Source organism: Benincasa hispida, chromosome 12, assembly GCF_027475165.1.
Source record: "Benincasa hispida cultivar pf3 chromosome 12, pf3_genome.v1.1, whole genome shotgun sequence".
NCBI classification, from domain to species: domain Eukaryota; kingdom Viridiplantae; phylum Streptophyta; class Magnoliopsida; order Cucurbitales; family Cucurbitaceae; genus Benincasa; species Benincasa hispida.
In genome coordinates, this window is record NC_143489.1 from 63600821 (window position 1) to 63618114 (window position 17294).

At 35.4% G+C, this 17294-nt stretch overlaps 1 protein-coding gene across 1 annotated transcript; it reads right to left on the reverse strand.

The window, feature by feature from the left end:
* Window positions 1–12577: 12577 nt before the first annotated feature.
* LOC150032129 (F-box protein At3g07870-like) lies at window positions 12578–13879 on the reverse strand. The gene has a single exon (XM_090308406.1). The coding sequence runs from the start codon at window positions 13877–13879 to the stop codon at window positions 12578–12580; it is 1302 nt and encodes a 433-aa protein (XP_090164532.1).
* Between the last annotated feature and the right edge of the window lie 3415 nt (window positions 13880–17294).

The window sequence follows — 17294 nt, forward strand, 5'->3', positions numbered from 1 at the left end:
CAAAAAGTCAACCATTTGACTTTTTATGATTTTTTTCGTGTTGACTATATTTTGACCTCGCGAGCATGAATCCGCATTCATTTTCTCGAAATTCAAATCATATTTGAATATAAGGTCGGTCAAAGTTTTGACTTTTCAAAGTCAAAAGTCAACTCTTTGACTTTTTACAACTTTGACCATGTCCATCATTTTCGAGCTTCCGAATATGAACGTATTCATATTCTTGATATTTAAATCACATTTAAATATTAAAGTTGTATCTCTAACCTAAAAAAGACCCGACCATTATATCACATATACTTGTCGGTTTCTCTCTCTCTACCTAATTCGAACAATTCAAATTATTCTATCATACTGTTCTAAGTTTATTCCATCTGAGCTAGTAGGGGAACCTAATGGACCTATAGATCATGGGCTCTAACATCCAAGATTAGATAGCTAAACTCTTTAGACGGAGCTAATCAACATTCGTTAACTAACAGGTCATTCCACTAAAGTCCCGTAGTTACACTCCCTTCACTATAGGTATATTTGTGTCCATTTGATATAACCATGATGAGTAAGTTAATCCTTCACAGGTTTTTCGTAATCTCGGCTGGGTCATAAAAATCGTTTTACCCCCAAGACTACATCTTGTTCCTTAAGTTCCACTGATTCTCTATGGAACAATTGGTTTAAGGTCAAACCTATAAACCGAATCCCTCTCGAGCCAATGAGAGGGTGGGGCCCCTTGTTCAAGACCTGGATTCAGTACTAAAGGGAACAACCTATCTACTATCCCTATAACGGGTAGGAGTGAATTCCGTCTTGCACCCTATGTTCCTAGCTATCCACCCGATCTTACCCGTGAAATGGGAGGCTTATTGGGCCAGCGATATTGAGCTGCCCTCACCTACGCAGATCTAAGAATAATTTCAAGTGAACAGGAGTTGATAGTTAGTTCAGGATTAAGATTAAGTTAACTAGGTCATCAATTAACGAAATAGTCAGTTTTATACCTAAAACGGTATTTAGAACGTAAAAAGTGACTATTTCATGGTTCAGTCTTATGTAAACTCTTTACATAGGACGCCCCCACTCACTATCTCTATATGAACGATTCAGGATCACATCGTTTGTACTAACTACAAAGTGAGTCGCATCCATAGTGTCCTCAGAATAAGGCACCCAATCTTATTCATATACTATAGACCATTTTGGTTATATATTTGAACTTGATCCACCTTTATGTCACTACAAAAACTTCAAACTACATTAAATAGCCTCAGGACCTTAGTTTATTGGATTCAAGATTACAATTTCAATAACAAATTTATCGAAAAACAAAATAGAATATATTTATTAATTTATAAACTACAAGTTTTAGGACATAGAATCCAACACAAACCCTAGTCCCTATATGAACAATAGTAACATGTGTACAATATTTGTGGTAGAGTCTTTTAGTTACAAGTCTTTTCGTCCTTTAGTGGCAGAGTAGATACTGAGCTGTTTTTAGAGGATTTGACCGTTACCTGGGGGGGGAAAGCAAAAACATTTGAAAACAGGGTGAGCTTACGCCTAGTGAGTGATCGAGAAAACATAGTAAATTCTCATGCATAATTTCATAAAATAGTTTTATCTGAAATATAATTTAATGCAGCATAAACATTTTTCAAGCGTAAAATATATAAAGTTGTTTTAAGCATAAAAAGGTAAAATCATTTCTTAAACCAAAGTACTTTATAACGGGTAAAATAGCCCCAACACCAACTGCTAGTCCAGAGAGTACCCTTTTGCTCAATCTCCGACTTTATTCACCTGTGACCACATTAGGTACTACTACTCAAATGCCTTCTCCTTGTACTTCAGTATCGAGCAACTAGGATACCTTCTCCAACGTACTTCAGTATCCCGTTGGCTTGGTACCTTCTCAAACGTACTTCGGTGCCAATAGATACCTTCTCCTTGTACTTCAGTATCTAGTTGGGTGGATGCCTTCTCTTTGTACTTTGGCATCACATTTTACCAAAACTATTTATAAACATCTTTTCTCTTCAAAGCATGTACAGTATAGCACATATAAAACATGGTTTTAAAGATGGTAACGCATGCTGGATAAAATCAACATATGTAAATAGTTTTTCAACAATATGCATGCGTTCAAACCATAATTCAGGACTTTCTTGGAAACCACTTTATAAAACTAGTAGGCATGAGAATTATTTTCGCAAACATGCTTTCTGTAAATTTTGTAATCAAAACAGTTTAAAAATATTTTAGTTCGAAAACATAGCCACTCACCTCAAATTCTTAGGAACTTTTCACTCTAGTAGCTCCCCGGGTCCCTTTTTCACCCCTAGAATCCAGATTCAATTTACAGCTTAGATTACACATAGTTTCGAACCTTATTTGGAAATACTTCTTTCTACAAAATTATTCTAAAATGTCTTAAGAATCTTAACAAAAATTTCAGCTCCGAATTCCTCGTGGTTTGGCCAAAATCTTAAAAGCTTAGAGACTGGCCTAGACTGATCCGAAAGTCTGACCCTTCTGCCTTCTTCTTAATTTTCATCCTAGTTCCTTTGAGCTTCTTCCTTCAGCATCCCTACTCTGAAAACTAGACTTCCAAAGCTTTCAAATGGCTTTAGAATCACTCCAAACTCACGAGTAGATTAGAAGATCTCCTCATCCAAAATTGATACATTCTTCTGAATCCTCACTGCCCTCTACTCTCTTTTACCAAATTTATGATTTTGGTGTGATTTGAAAATGAAATCCCAAATCTCTATTTATAGGCGTTCAAATTGCTTGTGGGATTGATAACATCTACTTGGCTGCATGGCCAAATTTTTATTTCTCCGCTTATCAACATAGGCTGACCTCACTTTGGCTCAACGTGTTCTTCCCAAACGCATCCAACACAATTTTTTAGGGTTGAAGAATTCCTCTTAATATGACACCTAAATTTTTAATTGACGTTTGCCCTTACATCTTAATCCTTTGTTTGTATTCAAACTTAGGGTCTTCAACGCATAATCCACACCAATGCGTCCAAATACATTGCACAGAAGCTTGCCTTGGCATTCAATACATAGGCGAGACGTGGGCGTGACGTTCGAATCGGACAAGGCAAAGCTAACGCATAGGCGCTCTCGCTCTCTCCGCTCTTAGTGTCACTCTCCCCACTCTCGGCAGTGTCACTCTCTCCCACTTTCTCACTCAAAATCTCGCTCTCTCTAACTTTCTCTCGAACCTTCTCTCCAATCTCGCTCTCTCCAATCTCGGCTTTGTTGCTCTCTCCAGCTTTCTCTCCCAGTTTCTCTCCAATCTTGCTCTCTCCAACTTTCTTTCCCATTTTCTCTCCAATCTCGCTCTCTCCCAATTTCTCTCCAACTTTCTCTCCAAACTTTTTCTCCAATCTCGCTCTCTCCAACTTTCTCTCCAACTTTCTCTCCAACTTTTTCTCCAATCTTTCTCTCCAATCTTTCTCTCCAATCTTTCTCTCCAATCTTTCTCCAATCTTTAGCTACTGTGACAAATGTTCCCTGTACACGTGTGCTCATCACTGTGATATTTTTACACGAATTTTCCACAATAATTCCAAAATAATTTTTTTATATTTTTCTCAATTCCTTAATCCGTGCTTCACATAATTTTTCATCCTTAGCCATATTTTCCCCAAATTTTTCAAAATTTAATTCCCATATATTTTTCACCTAAATTCCACATTTTTCTCAGTTCCTCAATTCACCTAATTTCTCCACACTTAGCCGATTTTCCCCAAATTTTCCAAACTTAATTTCTATATTATCTCTTTTCAAATTCCTCATTCCTTCTTTCATCAATCCACACTAACTGTTTCCACAACCCATTTATTATACAAATTTCATCACAATTTTACCAATCAAAGCTCAACTTTAAATTATTCAAAGATAATCGACTTACTACTTAGAAATTTCATTCCCTTTAATGTAACAACCCAGATTTGTACGCATACAGGAAATTAAATGTCAAATATTAAACAGAACGAAATTTTATTTAAAGGGGTAGAAATTTAAAAGGGGAAAAATAGGAAATTTATTCATTATCCAAAAATAATGAATAAGGGAGCAGAATCATGGAGGATTAATTAGAAGATGGACGCTAGCTAATTAAGAAGACAACGGGCAGTAGATAACTTTTTGTTTGGGCACTGCTCATTGGAAGAATTGGAGGTGAATTAATTGCCCATATACTCTTAAAATTTGAAAGAGTTAAAAAGAGGAAGTGGAATCCACAAGCAGTGAAGGCAACCACGCGTGAAAACTAGCGAGATTGGAGAGAAAATTGAAGAGAGCGAGAGTGGAGAGAGCGAGATTGGAAAGAAAATTGGAGAGAGCGAGAGTAAAGAGAGCGAGATTCTTAGTGAGACAATGGGAGAGAGTGGGAGCGGGAGCGGGAGCGAGAGCGAGAGCGGGAGCGGGAGTGGAAGCGAGAACGAGAGCGAGAGCGGGAGCGGGAGCGAGAGTGGGAGCGGGAGCGAGAGCTAGAGCGGGAGCGAGAGCGAGAGCAGGAGCGGGACCAGCGAGAGCGAGAGCGAGAGCGAGAGTTGTGAGAGCCAAACCAGCGAGAAAGCTAGAGAGAGTGAGATTCTGAGAACAAAGAGAGCGAAATTTGGACAGAAGTGTGGATTATGCGTTGAATTTGGTCACAATCTTATAGATTATACATAGAAAAAAAACCCTAAAATTGAATACAAACAAAGAAAGATGACGTAAGGGAAAACGTTAGCCAAGATTAGGTATCTTATTGAGAGGAATCCTTAAACCCTAAGTAATTTTAAAGAAGCCACTTGTAGGATGATTTGACATACTGAGAAGAGCTGAAAACTACTATAAATAGGACCCTTTGCCGAAGATTTAACCCATTCTCAAACAAATCTCAGTAACAAATAATCGTGTGAAAGAGTAAGTGTGAGTGAGGAAGTTCTGTGAGGCTAAAAGAGAAAAGCTCGAGTAAGGTGCTGCCCAAATTTCCTTCTAGTTTAAAAAGGGAAAGCTCTACTGATCAAATCATAAAGAATAATAAGGAATAACTAGATCATAGTAAGTAGTTTATCTCACCCTCTCTTTAAGTGTTCTATGGTAGTGTACCTTTATTATGTTGCATGGTTATGTTAATTGTTATATTGCATTACATGTTTAGAACACGTTTCTCTACAAGGGACCCCATACATTATGTTTGTTCACGATTACGTTAAAATCAAGTTTTAATTAGGTGTAAGTTATGCTTCCAGTCTAATCTTACGTTTATGTTAATGGTTGATGTTGGATGCGACTTTGGCCCTACTGACTACATGACCCACTAATCATCAGATGGGTTAGTTTCCACTTAAGTCCTCATCTTCCTATCAGGGCGGAGAAATTTATGCTTCCAGGGCTGGTAGGGCATGTATGGTTGCACCCCTCTAGGCCTAATCTTATGTTATGTTTACGCTAGGGACTAGCAGGGTATGTATGGTTGCACCCCTCTAGTCCAATATTACGTTTACGCTAATGGTTGATGTTGGATGCGACTCTAGCCCTACTGACTGCATGACCCGCTAATCATCATATGGGTTAGTTTTCGCTTAGGTCCTCATCTTCCTATCAGGGCGGAGAGATTTATGTTGGAAGCATAACCGACGACCACATGTTATTATACGTTTTCAGTCCCAACCATATGTTTTCATGACATGTTGCTTGTGATTGTGCATTTGGTCACTACCCTACGTGAGAACTACTTACTGGGTATATTATATACTCATCCTATATTTTTACAAACTTTGTAGGTAAGGACACAACGTAGATGGCAAAATTGGACGTCGCTCAAATGACCAACCATCAAACTCACTATTATAGGCATATGCATTTTGTACCACCATGCTAATATTTTATGGATCCTGGTGTTTTGATAAATAAACTTTTTTTTTATAGTTTTTCTATCTAATTAATATAATTTAGATATGTTCTTTGAAATTTTCACCAGAACTCATCTCATGATAGAAAAGTCTAAGTATGCATGTCGTAGCGGTCGGATCATAATGTGTAAGGATCTGGTCGTTACATTTAACTTAGGATTTAACCTTTCACATAGTTAATCCCTTTTTATTACTTGAAAATAGACATACGGGTTTCACAAATCTAGCCTTCAAGGATTATATCTCTTGTTGTGCTTCTCCAAAACTTGCGTAGAGGATGCCCTCGATAATAAATTATCTTTTCTCAATTATTTGGACTTTTATGCCCTACCAATGCCCACTCCTGTACCCAACACCTCCTCGCACATGTCTTCTCCCGATATTGGTTCAGACCCTTCCTGGTTGAAGCCTTCTCTCTGCTTGACTATTTGACTCTACATCAATAACCTAAACAAATAATTATATGATAGGTGTATATGAATAAAGTTACATTGAAGAATAAAAACTTATGTATGCATAATTAGCAACCAGATTAACAAACGAGTAGTCACTCTTAGAGTGCGTAAAGCTTAAACAAGATTACTACGTTGATTGCTTGACCATCGGATCCTTCTTGTAAAACAATTCATATAGAAGATATTAATAATACTTTCTTATAAATCAAACATAGAAATACATTGATTTCTACCATGGATTCTCATATGCATATGAAAGTCTTAGAAGTAGTTGTATGAATGAAATTTAGAATTAACCGATTCTTTTGACTAGTCTATGACACTTTCTAATAAAATGAGAAATTAATGGAGAATGAATAATTGAAATGCAAGTAAACCATAAGAAACAAAAAAGTTCTTACTTTCCATTAGGTGGATTCAGACTTAGTGCATAAAAATTGTCAATCTTTGATGGCATTTATAAGTCAATTGGATGGGTGTGTTCGTGCCTCCTTAGAACTTGCATAATTTTTATAGTATTTTTGTAGTTTCGACCAATACCCTTTCATGTCTATGGAGCAATAATTTTGATACAGAGTAATATTTCTTAAAATCATCTTGTAGTCTCGTGCAACCCAATATTATTATTCCATTGAACCACAAGTTTGAGTTTTTTGCAATCAAACTCCCCAAACTAGTCTGTAGATCAAGAAGTAATCAACAATGAAAGAATAAGGAGCCAATATTAAGCCAATTAATTTCCCTTCTTTCGAAGCCTTTGATGCATCATTACACTGGCTCGTGAAATTAAATTAAAAGAAATCGGATATTTCATAGCATACGCATTGGCTTCAAATTTTTGTTTGGGTGAAATCAGAAACAAATAAAATAAAGTAGAAGTCGATATACCTAAAATTACCCATCTTCAGGAGGCTATTTTACACCATCTAATTAATCATAATTGGCTTAAATAACAACATGATAGAACACAACACAACAAAAATTAGCAAAAACTAAAGGTTGTGACTCAAATTCTCGGTGGTACATGATAGAACTATAACATCTCTAGATTACCTCACTAAAGGATAGATAAGAAGAATGATTTGAATTGTTCAAGTCAATTGAATATTGTATAATATATTAGTGAGATTAATATGATATGATTAATTATAGATGTGATCTATAATTAAGAGAAAAATATTTAAGATTCAAATATATTCTTATGAATTTTATTCATGAAGAATTAATTACTTAATTTTGAGAGATAGTGAAGATAAATAAATATGTGATGTTTATTGATAATTAATTGATTATATATATTAAATTTGATTAAATATATATGATTATTTAATTTGTATGTTAATTAATTCAATAAATGTTACTTAATTAATTGGACTTAAGGGTAAATTGGGAAAGACTTGGAGAAGGGTAAATGCTTCTTCATATAAATATCCCTTTATGGCCAATTTAGAGGATGAAATTTCATTGTGGAAAACCTTAGCCTCCAAATATAGATTTACTTTTCTTTTTTTTTTTACTCTCAACCATTCTCTATTATTTTTCCTCCTCCAAGGTGAATAGAGACCACTCTTCTACCTTAAGATTCCTAAAGTGAACCAACTATCCGCTATCCTCAGATACACTTGCGGCAGTTCCCTTGATCGTTGAAGAAATGTTCGTGAGAAGATGAAGAGTTCGGGATTCAACAAAGGTTGTTGCTTTATCGCTTTGTTTCTTCTTTTAAAGCATGCTTCTTATATTGTTTATCATTATTATTTTTGTTTTGTTTTGTTTTTTTTTTTTTTTTTTTTTTTTTTTGCTGTTTTGATCTAATTAAAAATTGAAAAACAAAATGCTAGGCAATCTCACACTTTCGTGGAAATTTCCTGAGACGTGGGAATTAGTGTTGAGGTTGATGCTCTAAATCTCATGAGTTTTGTAGTTTGTAATTATAATATACAAACAATTTTATTTATTTACTAAATTATTAGGTATTTTATTTGACATTTAGTAACATTAATACACAAAACCAATAAACTAACATTTGAGGTTATCTTTTGTAGCTTAGACATGTACATAGAGACATATGGGTGGATAATGTTTAAGTGATAACCTAAATTGTTTGTATAAATGGATAAAGTCTGGTACCTTATCCTGGTGACATTATGAATACGACTTGCTTTGTAGATGTTACAATTATTGTAAAGTGCTGCAAAAGATCTGATCCTCATCATTTGTGTAGAGATATGCGAGTGGAAGCGTTCTATGCAATGGGGTTTATTTAAGATTGGACCACAAAATGAATAGCCGTTAATAATAGACTTACATTTCACCAGGATGACCATAGGTGACATGACCTGAATTCTGAGTGAGTTGTGAATTCCTCCTTATAAAGGCGATCATTTGATTTAAATGGGTGAGAGTGGACGGATGGCCGACTCAATAAGCCTACTATTTTTGTGATTTCTCTGATTGGAGAGATGTGAATACAACTACACATTACGGAATTCACTTCTTATCTAATGCCAAGGTAAGTAGATAAATTGTTCTCGTATGGGCTGATTTCGAGGCTTGAACAATATGGTATCACAACCTCTCTTGGCTCAAGAGAGATTTGATCATAGTTGAACTATGACTTATTATTCATCACAGGGATTAGTAGTACTTAAGTGTAAGAAGTTAGATGTAACTAAAGGTGCAAAATGATAATTTTAGCTGAGTTGTACTTACGAACAATTTGTGAAGGGTCATCCTGTTGACTGCTTATATTCAATGGACAAAATATATTTGCAGAGAGCAGCTGCCAGTCTTTAGTGAACAGACTGACAGTTAATAGATGTTGAATAATTTAATTAAAGGAGTTTAATCAATTATTCAAGTACCATTGGAGCTTCAATCTACTGGTTCATGAGTTTACAAATTGATGAGGTTCATAGCTCAATAGAGATTATTGAAAATTAATTTTGGATTAATTTGAATTTCTCTATTTAATCGAAGGAAGTAGTTATATGTGATATAATTAATTTAAATTAGTTATATATGAAATAATTAATATAATGTATGTGATACATTATAATATAAAGTTTATTTGAGAGGAATTAAATATTTGAATATGATTCAGATATGAATTATATGGATGAGATTTATATAATTAAATTTAGTATAAATGTGATTTATATTAATTACCATGTATCATTGAGAAAAATTAAAACTATAGGTTATATGGTATTTGATACAATACAAAAACTATACGTTATGTGATATATTTAATATAATATATAGTTATATATACATATAATAAACTAGTTATAATATATATATAATAATTATTATTTAAATTAAAATTAATTTTAATTTTAGTCTAGTTTTGAAATTAAAAGGAGGCAAATAACTTCCTCCCCTTAATTGTCTCTCAATTTAACGTAGTAAGTGGGGTGCAGTTTTATGAGAGAGATTTTTCATCTTCTTCAGAAAATATTTCACAGAGACCGTGTGTGTTGTGTGATTGATTGACAAAAATCTCCCAATAACCATCTTCTCCTCTCTAAATCTTTCTTCCCTCTTTCCAAAAGAAATCAGAGCCCACAACTTCTGAGGATTCTCTTTCCATATAGAGAATACAAGGAAACATTTGTTATTGTGTTTTCGTTGATGGGCTTTTGATGCATGTTTGATTGTGACTCGAGGAGAGGAAATTTGTGAAGAGTTTTTGGCTTCAAGAGTAAGCTGAAGAGTTCTTATTTCTCTGTAATTTTGTATTATGTGAAAATTGAGAATTGGGAATGATCCCGCTTCCACAGTAGACTTCACCCTTCCTTCAATTAGAACCAAAATAGAAGAATCCCTTTGCAAATTTAACTTAGGAAGGCATGTAGAGAATGACTTAAAAAATCCATCAGAGACTCATATGAGAGATTAACAAAATAAAAAATTCTTCCAAAAAGGAGCAAACCTGTCAACAAAACCCAAGAATTCCTTCCAAATCACTCAATATCAAACATATTCCAAGTGGCTTCAAGAGAAAAAGGAGGAAAAAGCCCAAAATTACAACAGCTCCATAACCCCAAATTACCTCTCCCTCGATTTCAAATAAGATTTCATAAATGTTTCATAAGAAATTGCACACAAGAAAACTAGTAGAATCAATATACCTTCTTATTCTTCAACCCCATTAAGCAGAGTATTAAAAACCCCTTTCTTCAGGAAATAGGCATAACATGCCACCGAGGGAGTTTCTCATTATGGTCAGAGCGTTCTTTGACGTCACGGATGCGGAAAAGTGTTCTCTATACTAATAAATTAAGATAATTACGTGGAAAACAAAACTAAAAGAAAACCCCATAATTAAATATAAACAGGAAACCATTCTTTGCCACAACAAAGTCATTAAATATCGGGAAACAACCATGAAAAAGGACAATCATTAGAAACAGAGAGAAATGAAAGAGAGAGGATAGTGGCCAAATGATTGCAGTTAACTTCCAGAGTGAATGTTTTAAATTTCTTAAAACTTAATATGTACCTTAAATGTGTTGGGCGTGAAGCTCCGACAGCAGCAGTCTAAGCTTGGCGACGTGAAGCACCGGGCTAGGGGCGTGGCTTCTCGGTGGCTAGAGGCGTTAAGGTTTTCGTGTAGTCTGCGGAAGAAAGAGAGTTAGGCAGCTAGCGATGAGAAAATAAAGAATTGGAAATTAGGATTTTAAATCACCCTATCCCACCATCATGTAGTTGGTTGGCCCAACGGTAGTATAAACTATCGTCGGGATAGCCTTAACAAACAATATATATATTTTCAAAACTCCCACCAACTCCTCTCCACCGTCAGGATATGTAATTTCTCCCAATGCCTAGACTATATCGTCAGGTGAAGTCAACAAATTTTATCCCACCATTCTTTATATCCACTATCTAAAAATATCGTGGGGAATACTTGTTTCTTCCCGATGCCATTAGCAATCATGTTAAACCAGAGCAAGTAAAGGAGTTGGAGTTTATGGAAGTACTTTTTAGATAGATAGGCATTGACAATGGAAGTAGCATGAGATCGCCCAGTAGAAGAAGAAGTCCATTGTTGTTTGGGTGAAGACAACTTAGACTATTGATTCCGAATGTTCCGTTGTGCTGATGGTCTCCATAGCCTTATTATCGTCGGAAGTAGATGTGATGAGCTTGGTGTTGTAAAGCTTCCAGATTTGGAAGAAGATCCTTTAGAAGAAGGATGCGTAGAGAAATACTAAACCTCCATAGTGTTAAGGGTTTTTGTCCCGTCAGAAGGAAGCATAGATGCCATAATTCCAGTTTTTACTTATTCTAAAAGATTAAATGAACATTAACATTCTCTATCTCTATCACCTAGAGAATGCAAATGTGTGTGTTTGAAAATCCTTGAGATTGTTAATGACATGTTAAATGAGTCTATTCTATTGAAATCATAAAATCTAAAATTTTATAAATTTGGTGGAACAAATATGATATTTAACGTTCTACTGCTTGTAAAAATTATCCTAAACTAGGGTGATAGTTGTAATTACACTCAAATGTTCAATTGTAAAAAAAATAAAAATAACTTAAAATCTTTTTTTTTTTTTTTTTTTTTTTTTAAGTTATAATTAAAAAAATCATCCTAAACTATGGTGATAGTTGTAATTACATTCAATTGTAAAAAAAATAAAAATAAAAATAACTTAAAATCTTTTTTTTTTTTTTTGTTTGAAGATATAGTTAAAACTATATTATATGGATATATTCAAATATTTGCTTGATTAATTGCAAATGAATTGATCTCTTTCCTTGTTTGAAGATGAAATTTAGAAAATGGGAATTTAAATTAAAGAGAAAGCTTCGAATGCTTTAATTTCCTTTTCACTCGTTGATCATAAGTAAAATGTTTTGGAAAGAGCTTTTTCAAAAAAGGTAAAAAAAAAAAAATTAGAAAAAATTCATGGACAGAAAGTTCTATAAATTACAATAAGGTGTTCTCTATAAGTTTGTTTTATTATTTTTATTTCTTTAGTTATTATTATTACTTTTTTTTGGGTCAAATTTTCCTAAAATAAATTAAAATAGCAACTAATATATTTTGGAGATTTGGACTTTAATAATTGTATATCAAACTTTCTATTAATGCTCTTAGTTAGATAATTATAATAATAATAACTACATTTCTAAAATATAGACAACAAAATACATATATTCTCAAAGCTAAAAAACATTATAAGTTTTCTCAACTACTCCGTCCTTCTAAAATTTCACGGAGAGAACCGAAATTCAAAGAATCTATTTGACAAATATGTCTAGATTTCCTTCCATTCTTCGGTACGATCTTCTTTCTCTTAGTGAAAGGATTATAGAAACAGAAAAAGTCCATATTGATCATACATAATATCTCTCCATCTTCAAAGGTTTTGATGAGCTCAAGGCGTGCCCAATAATTTGGTATATCATCAATAACAAATTCTCTAATCCATGATTCATTCTCTCGCATCATCCAAATTTCAATTGTCTTACTAACTAATGCCCAGTTACTATAGAAAGTTGCATAAATGGTACCATTAAATTGATGTAACCTACCACGCCCCACCTGCACATCAATGTCAGTAACTTCTTGCAAGACAGCACGCAATTCAATTTGTTCAGTTTCAACATCAAGAGCATATATAACATACATTTTCTTTTCATCTTTTCTTTCTCTTACCAACCAATAGATGACTCCATTCAAGTAAGCACCATTGAAAGCATTTTTATCTTCAAAAGATAGGGTGTGAAGATGCCTCCATTGGTTAGGGTTAGGGTTGGTTCCACTTCTACCAAAAGTCAAAACGTCCATTGTGGACGCAGATTCTTGGGCGTTAGGGATAATAGTCCTAGAGCTTTTTGAGTAAGCAATTGTGTTAGCAACTCTGAATAGTTTGTATTGTCTTGTAGTAGGGCTGAAACCAAACCCGAAGACATGAATATCATCATGGAACTCAGGAACCTGGATGAATTCATTAGTCATGGGATTGAATATGCCATCACACGAACAATAAGAAGTATATTTAGAAATAAACACCAATCCATTGCATTGATTGATCGGTCTAATACAAGACCAGTCCCCATCAAATTGCAATGAGCCCGATTTAGTAAATTCCAATTCCAAATCAAAATCTGCATCCAAATATTTTTTACTATCAAGATTGATACAATATATCTTGGAATTGGGTGTACTAGTAAACTCGCAATTGGGGACTCGATTAGAGGTGAACAAAAGAAAAGCATTTATAAGGAAATGAAATTTAGAAGAGGAAGCGTAACCTAAAACTATTTCATTCCAAGTTTTACAAACAAGCCTACAGGAAGGAAGATTGGAGATAACAAGTTTAGAGAAGATTGTTTCACCAATAAAGGATGGAAGATCCCTTCCCCATTTCATAATCATTCTGCTTTTGCTCATATCCACCTTCTCCATTGGACACATCCAAGGCCAACTAAGCTTTGGTTCTTCTTTGTTAGGATAATCGCTATATATGTGGAAATCTAATCCCATAAACCCGGATTTCAGTTTTAATTTTAAAACTGGTATTAGCTTCAAAACTATTTATTTCCTACATTTTAGTAAACCATCCTAAAATAAAACATCCATTTATTTTTTTAAAAAAAAGAACAATTATTAGTATTGAAACTTTTGTTTTATAATTTGGTTTTTGGAAATTATTTATAATTTTTTAGGGAATTATTTCTTTAGAAGTGTTTTTTAGGAATTATTTTACAATTGGTTGGATGCATATAAAAATATTTACCACATTTAGACGAAAATAAGACAAACTACTTAATCTATATACTTTTGGAGGAAGCAGACATTAAACTAAAAGAAAGTAGTAAAGCTGAAAGTGGAACTTAGAACATGAAACTCAGCATCCTTCTAGTACATACTTGTTGACTTACCTTTACTTAACTTCTAAAAGTCACCAAGGGTTAGGATTGTTGCAAACAAATTCGTCTATATGTCTTTGATTGACATAGAGTTTTCTTGCAACATTAAGGAGGTACAATTGCAGCATAGTACATAAACATGAAACAGACCCAAGTGTTCTTAATTAAGAACCACACTACAAGAATTTTGAACTTTACTGTTGGTTGGAAAAAGTAAAACCGAATGTATAATGTCGGTTTTTTTTCTTTAAAGCGGATCTTTAATGTCGGTTTTAAAACTGACATTAAAGATCTGCTTTAAAAAACAAAACAATTTCCTTCTCCTTTCCCCCTTTTTTTTCATATCCCGCTTCACTCTCCCCCTATTTTCTTTTTCCTTTCATTCTCAGACTTCCACTCACCCACAATCCACGCGAAACCCTTCCAACATGACTTCTTTCATCCTTCCACGCGAAACCCACAACCTGGCCAAGCATCCGGCCAACACCTTCCTCGACCCCCCCTCTTTGTCCATTTCCAGCAACCGATGGTCTCGAATGCGCTCTTTGCAGAGAGAGAAGACTGGAGACTTGTTGACTTCAGAGTAGGCTTTGGAGGCAGTGGCGACGATTTTCCAGAAACGTCAACTCGATTGTCCTGTGTCATTTTATCGTTCTACTTCGCACCGACAACCGACCTCCGGAAGAATAATCGGAAGGCCTTGTCGCGAAGTTCGAGTGCTCGAGCTCGCTCCTTCACTGACCCTCTCCTTCAACCTCAGCAGCTTGTTAATCAGGTTCATTACTCACCGATCATGTAGCAGAGCTAAGCAATCGTGTAGCCGAGCTCAGCGATCATGTAGCATTTGGTAGGCGATCGTATAGTGGTACTCAGTGATCGTGTTACAGAGCTAAGTGATCGTGTAGAGACTTTATTTTTTACTCAGCGATGTGTAGAGACTTTAGTTTTCATTTCCCTCTCAAATTTGGTTTCCCCCTTACCAAAATTATCAATTAAAATAACATTTCCCTCTCCCATTTTCAATTCCCTCTCTCAAATTAAAAACTCTTTCTCTCCTCCTTCACCATCTCACTCACGACCTTCCCCTTCCCTCCAATTTTTTTCTTCTTCCGTGCACCCAAGAGCCCTAGCCATTGTCAACCTTCATTCTCCTCTTGCCTCCATTCGCACGACTATTATTGAGTTTTTCATTCCATTGTCTGCTCAGCTGTGCCAGCCCTCTTCCTCTCCTCTACTCAGCTCCCCACGTCTGCTGAGAAGCTCGTACTTGACACGTTTCTCGTGTCAAGTATAAGAAGCTCTTACTTGACATCTTTTTCGTGTCAAGTAAGAGGGTTAAAAAAGTGGAGATTGATAGAATATTTTGGATATTTGATAGGCCTCCAATTTGGTAGGCGATCTTATAACATTTGGTAGGCGATCATTGGGTAGGTGATCGTATAGCATTTTGTTACTCAGCAATCATGTAGCAGAGCTAAGCGATCGTGTAGCCGAGCTCTGCGATCGTGTAACATTTGGTAGGCAATCGTATAGCATTGGGTAGGCGATCGTATAACATTTTGTTACTCAGCGATCATGTAGCCGAGCTACGCGATCGTGTAGCCGAGCTCAGCGATCGTGTAGTGATGACATGCAGAAATTCATGTCATCTTAAGCCTTTTACTTAGAATTATGAAGACTGTTAAGAAGAATATGCGGCGATTATGTTAGGAATTCATAAGAAATTGAGCTTGCAGTGTTCAGCATTAAGAATCTCAGCTAACCCATTATTATGCGTTATTGTGCGTTCAATTGTCTATTTTTGTATCTAATGCAGGAAGTGGACAGAAACGCGAAAACTGGACTACCACATAGACAACCACATGCGAAGAAACTCTCCATCGCAAAGACGAACGCATTCGATTAATGCATGGGTGTTGCAGTAATCAGCCGCATGCGTCTATCACATGGGAGTTGCGCTCGTTAAGCGATTGCGGTAATCGTGTAGAAGTTGCGGTATTAAGTGAATGCGATCACTACATGATGGAAGCTAAATGATAACGAATGATAATGGGATCAACGCAAGGTTGGTGGAATGAATGCATCAATGCATCTACCTTGGGAAAATCAAAAGATGATGTTGACATTTCACCTACCATGCTGTTAGGAACAGAGATTTAGAAAGGACTAAACGCACCATGAATGTTAGAATTAGAGCAGTCCATTAATGCTGTCGGCGATTTAATCTCTATATAAAGAAGCCAATGAGCAAAGTTTCAACTCATCCAGGGTTTATCCCTGCGATCCAGACTAATGTGTGAGGAGAAAGATTGAGAGTTCTTCATCCCTTTCTTCCATTTCGAGTGACAACTGGAGCCTTCGACTGAAGCTAGATCTCGGGAGAGTCAGCTCCATCGCCCATCCATGGTACCACCTGCAGCCTTGACGCACATCTGCTAGAAGCAATGACTTGCTTCCAGCCGATCATTTCTTTTATTGTATTGTATTGTATTACATTTTGTGATTAAGGAATTAATATATTATGTTTTCAATGTATTTCTGTGTTTCCTGCGATTTCATCTCTATCTTCTTTACTTAGCATCCTTAACTTTCATTTCATCATTTAGTGAGATTGTTTAAGTATCGCATACTTAGTCATGTGGATTAGGGATATGAAGCATGTAGCAAACCATCGAGAGGTGTGCATTGCGTGGGTGTTTGAGAAAACCTTATTTGCTTGGTATGAAGCTGTAGCAACGCCTGTCTATAGGCTAATGCAATGCTTGTCTATGAGTAAAGTCAGCAACAACTAACTGCCCGGGAGGGTAAGTAGTTGGTCACGTTAAGCAATGTAAGTTATTGTTCACTAGAGATAGGAATAATCTTGCATCAACCAAGTTTGTGTGGTTACCTTGTCTTATGTATGTGCCCATCAGACCTTTAGAGCTACTTGGGAGAGAGTCTAAAGAAAGAACCTAAGACTCGAGAGAGCTAGGTTAGAATTGATGATCGAGAGGGCTAGATTAGGTTTGCATAAGCAAGAATGGGGA

Coding starts and splice junctions, on each gene's coding strand:
- LOC150032129 (XM_090308406.1), bottom strand. CDS start 13,879: ATGGGATTAGATTTCCACATATATAGCGATTATCCTAACAAAGAAGAA.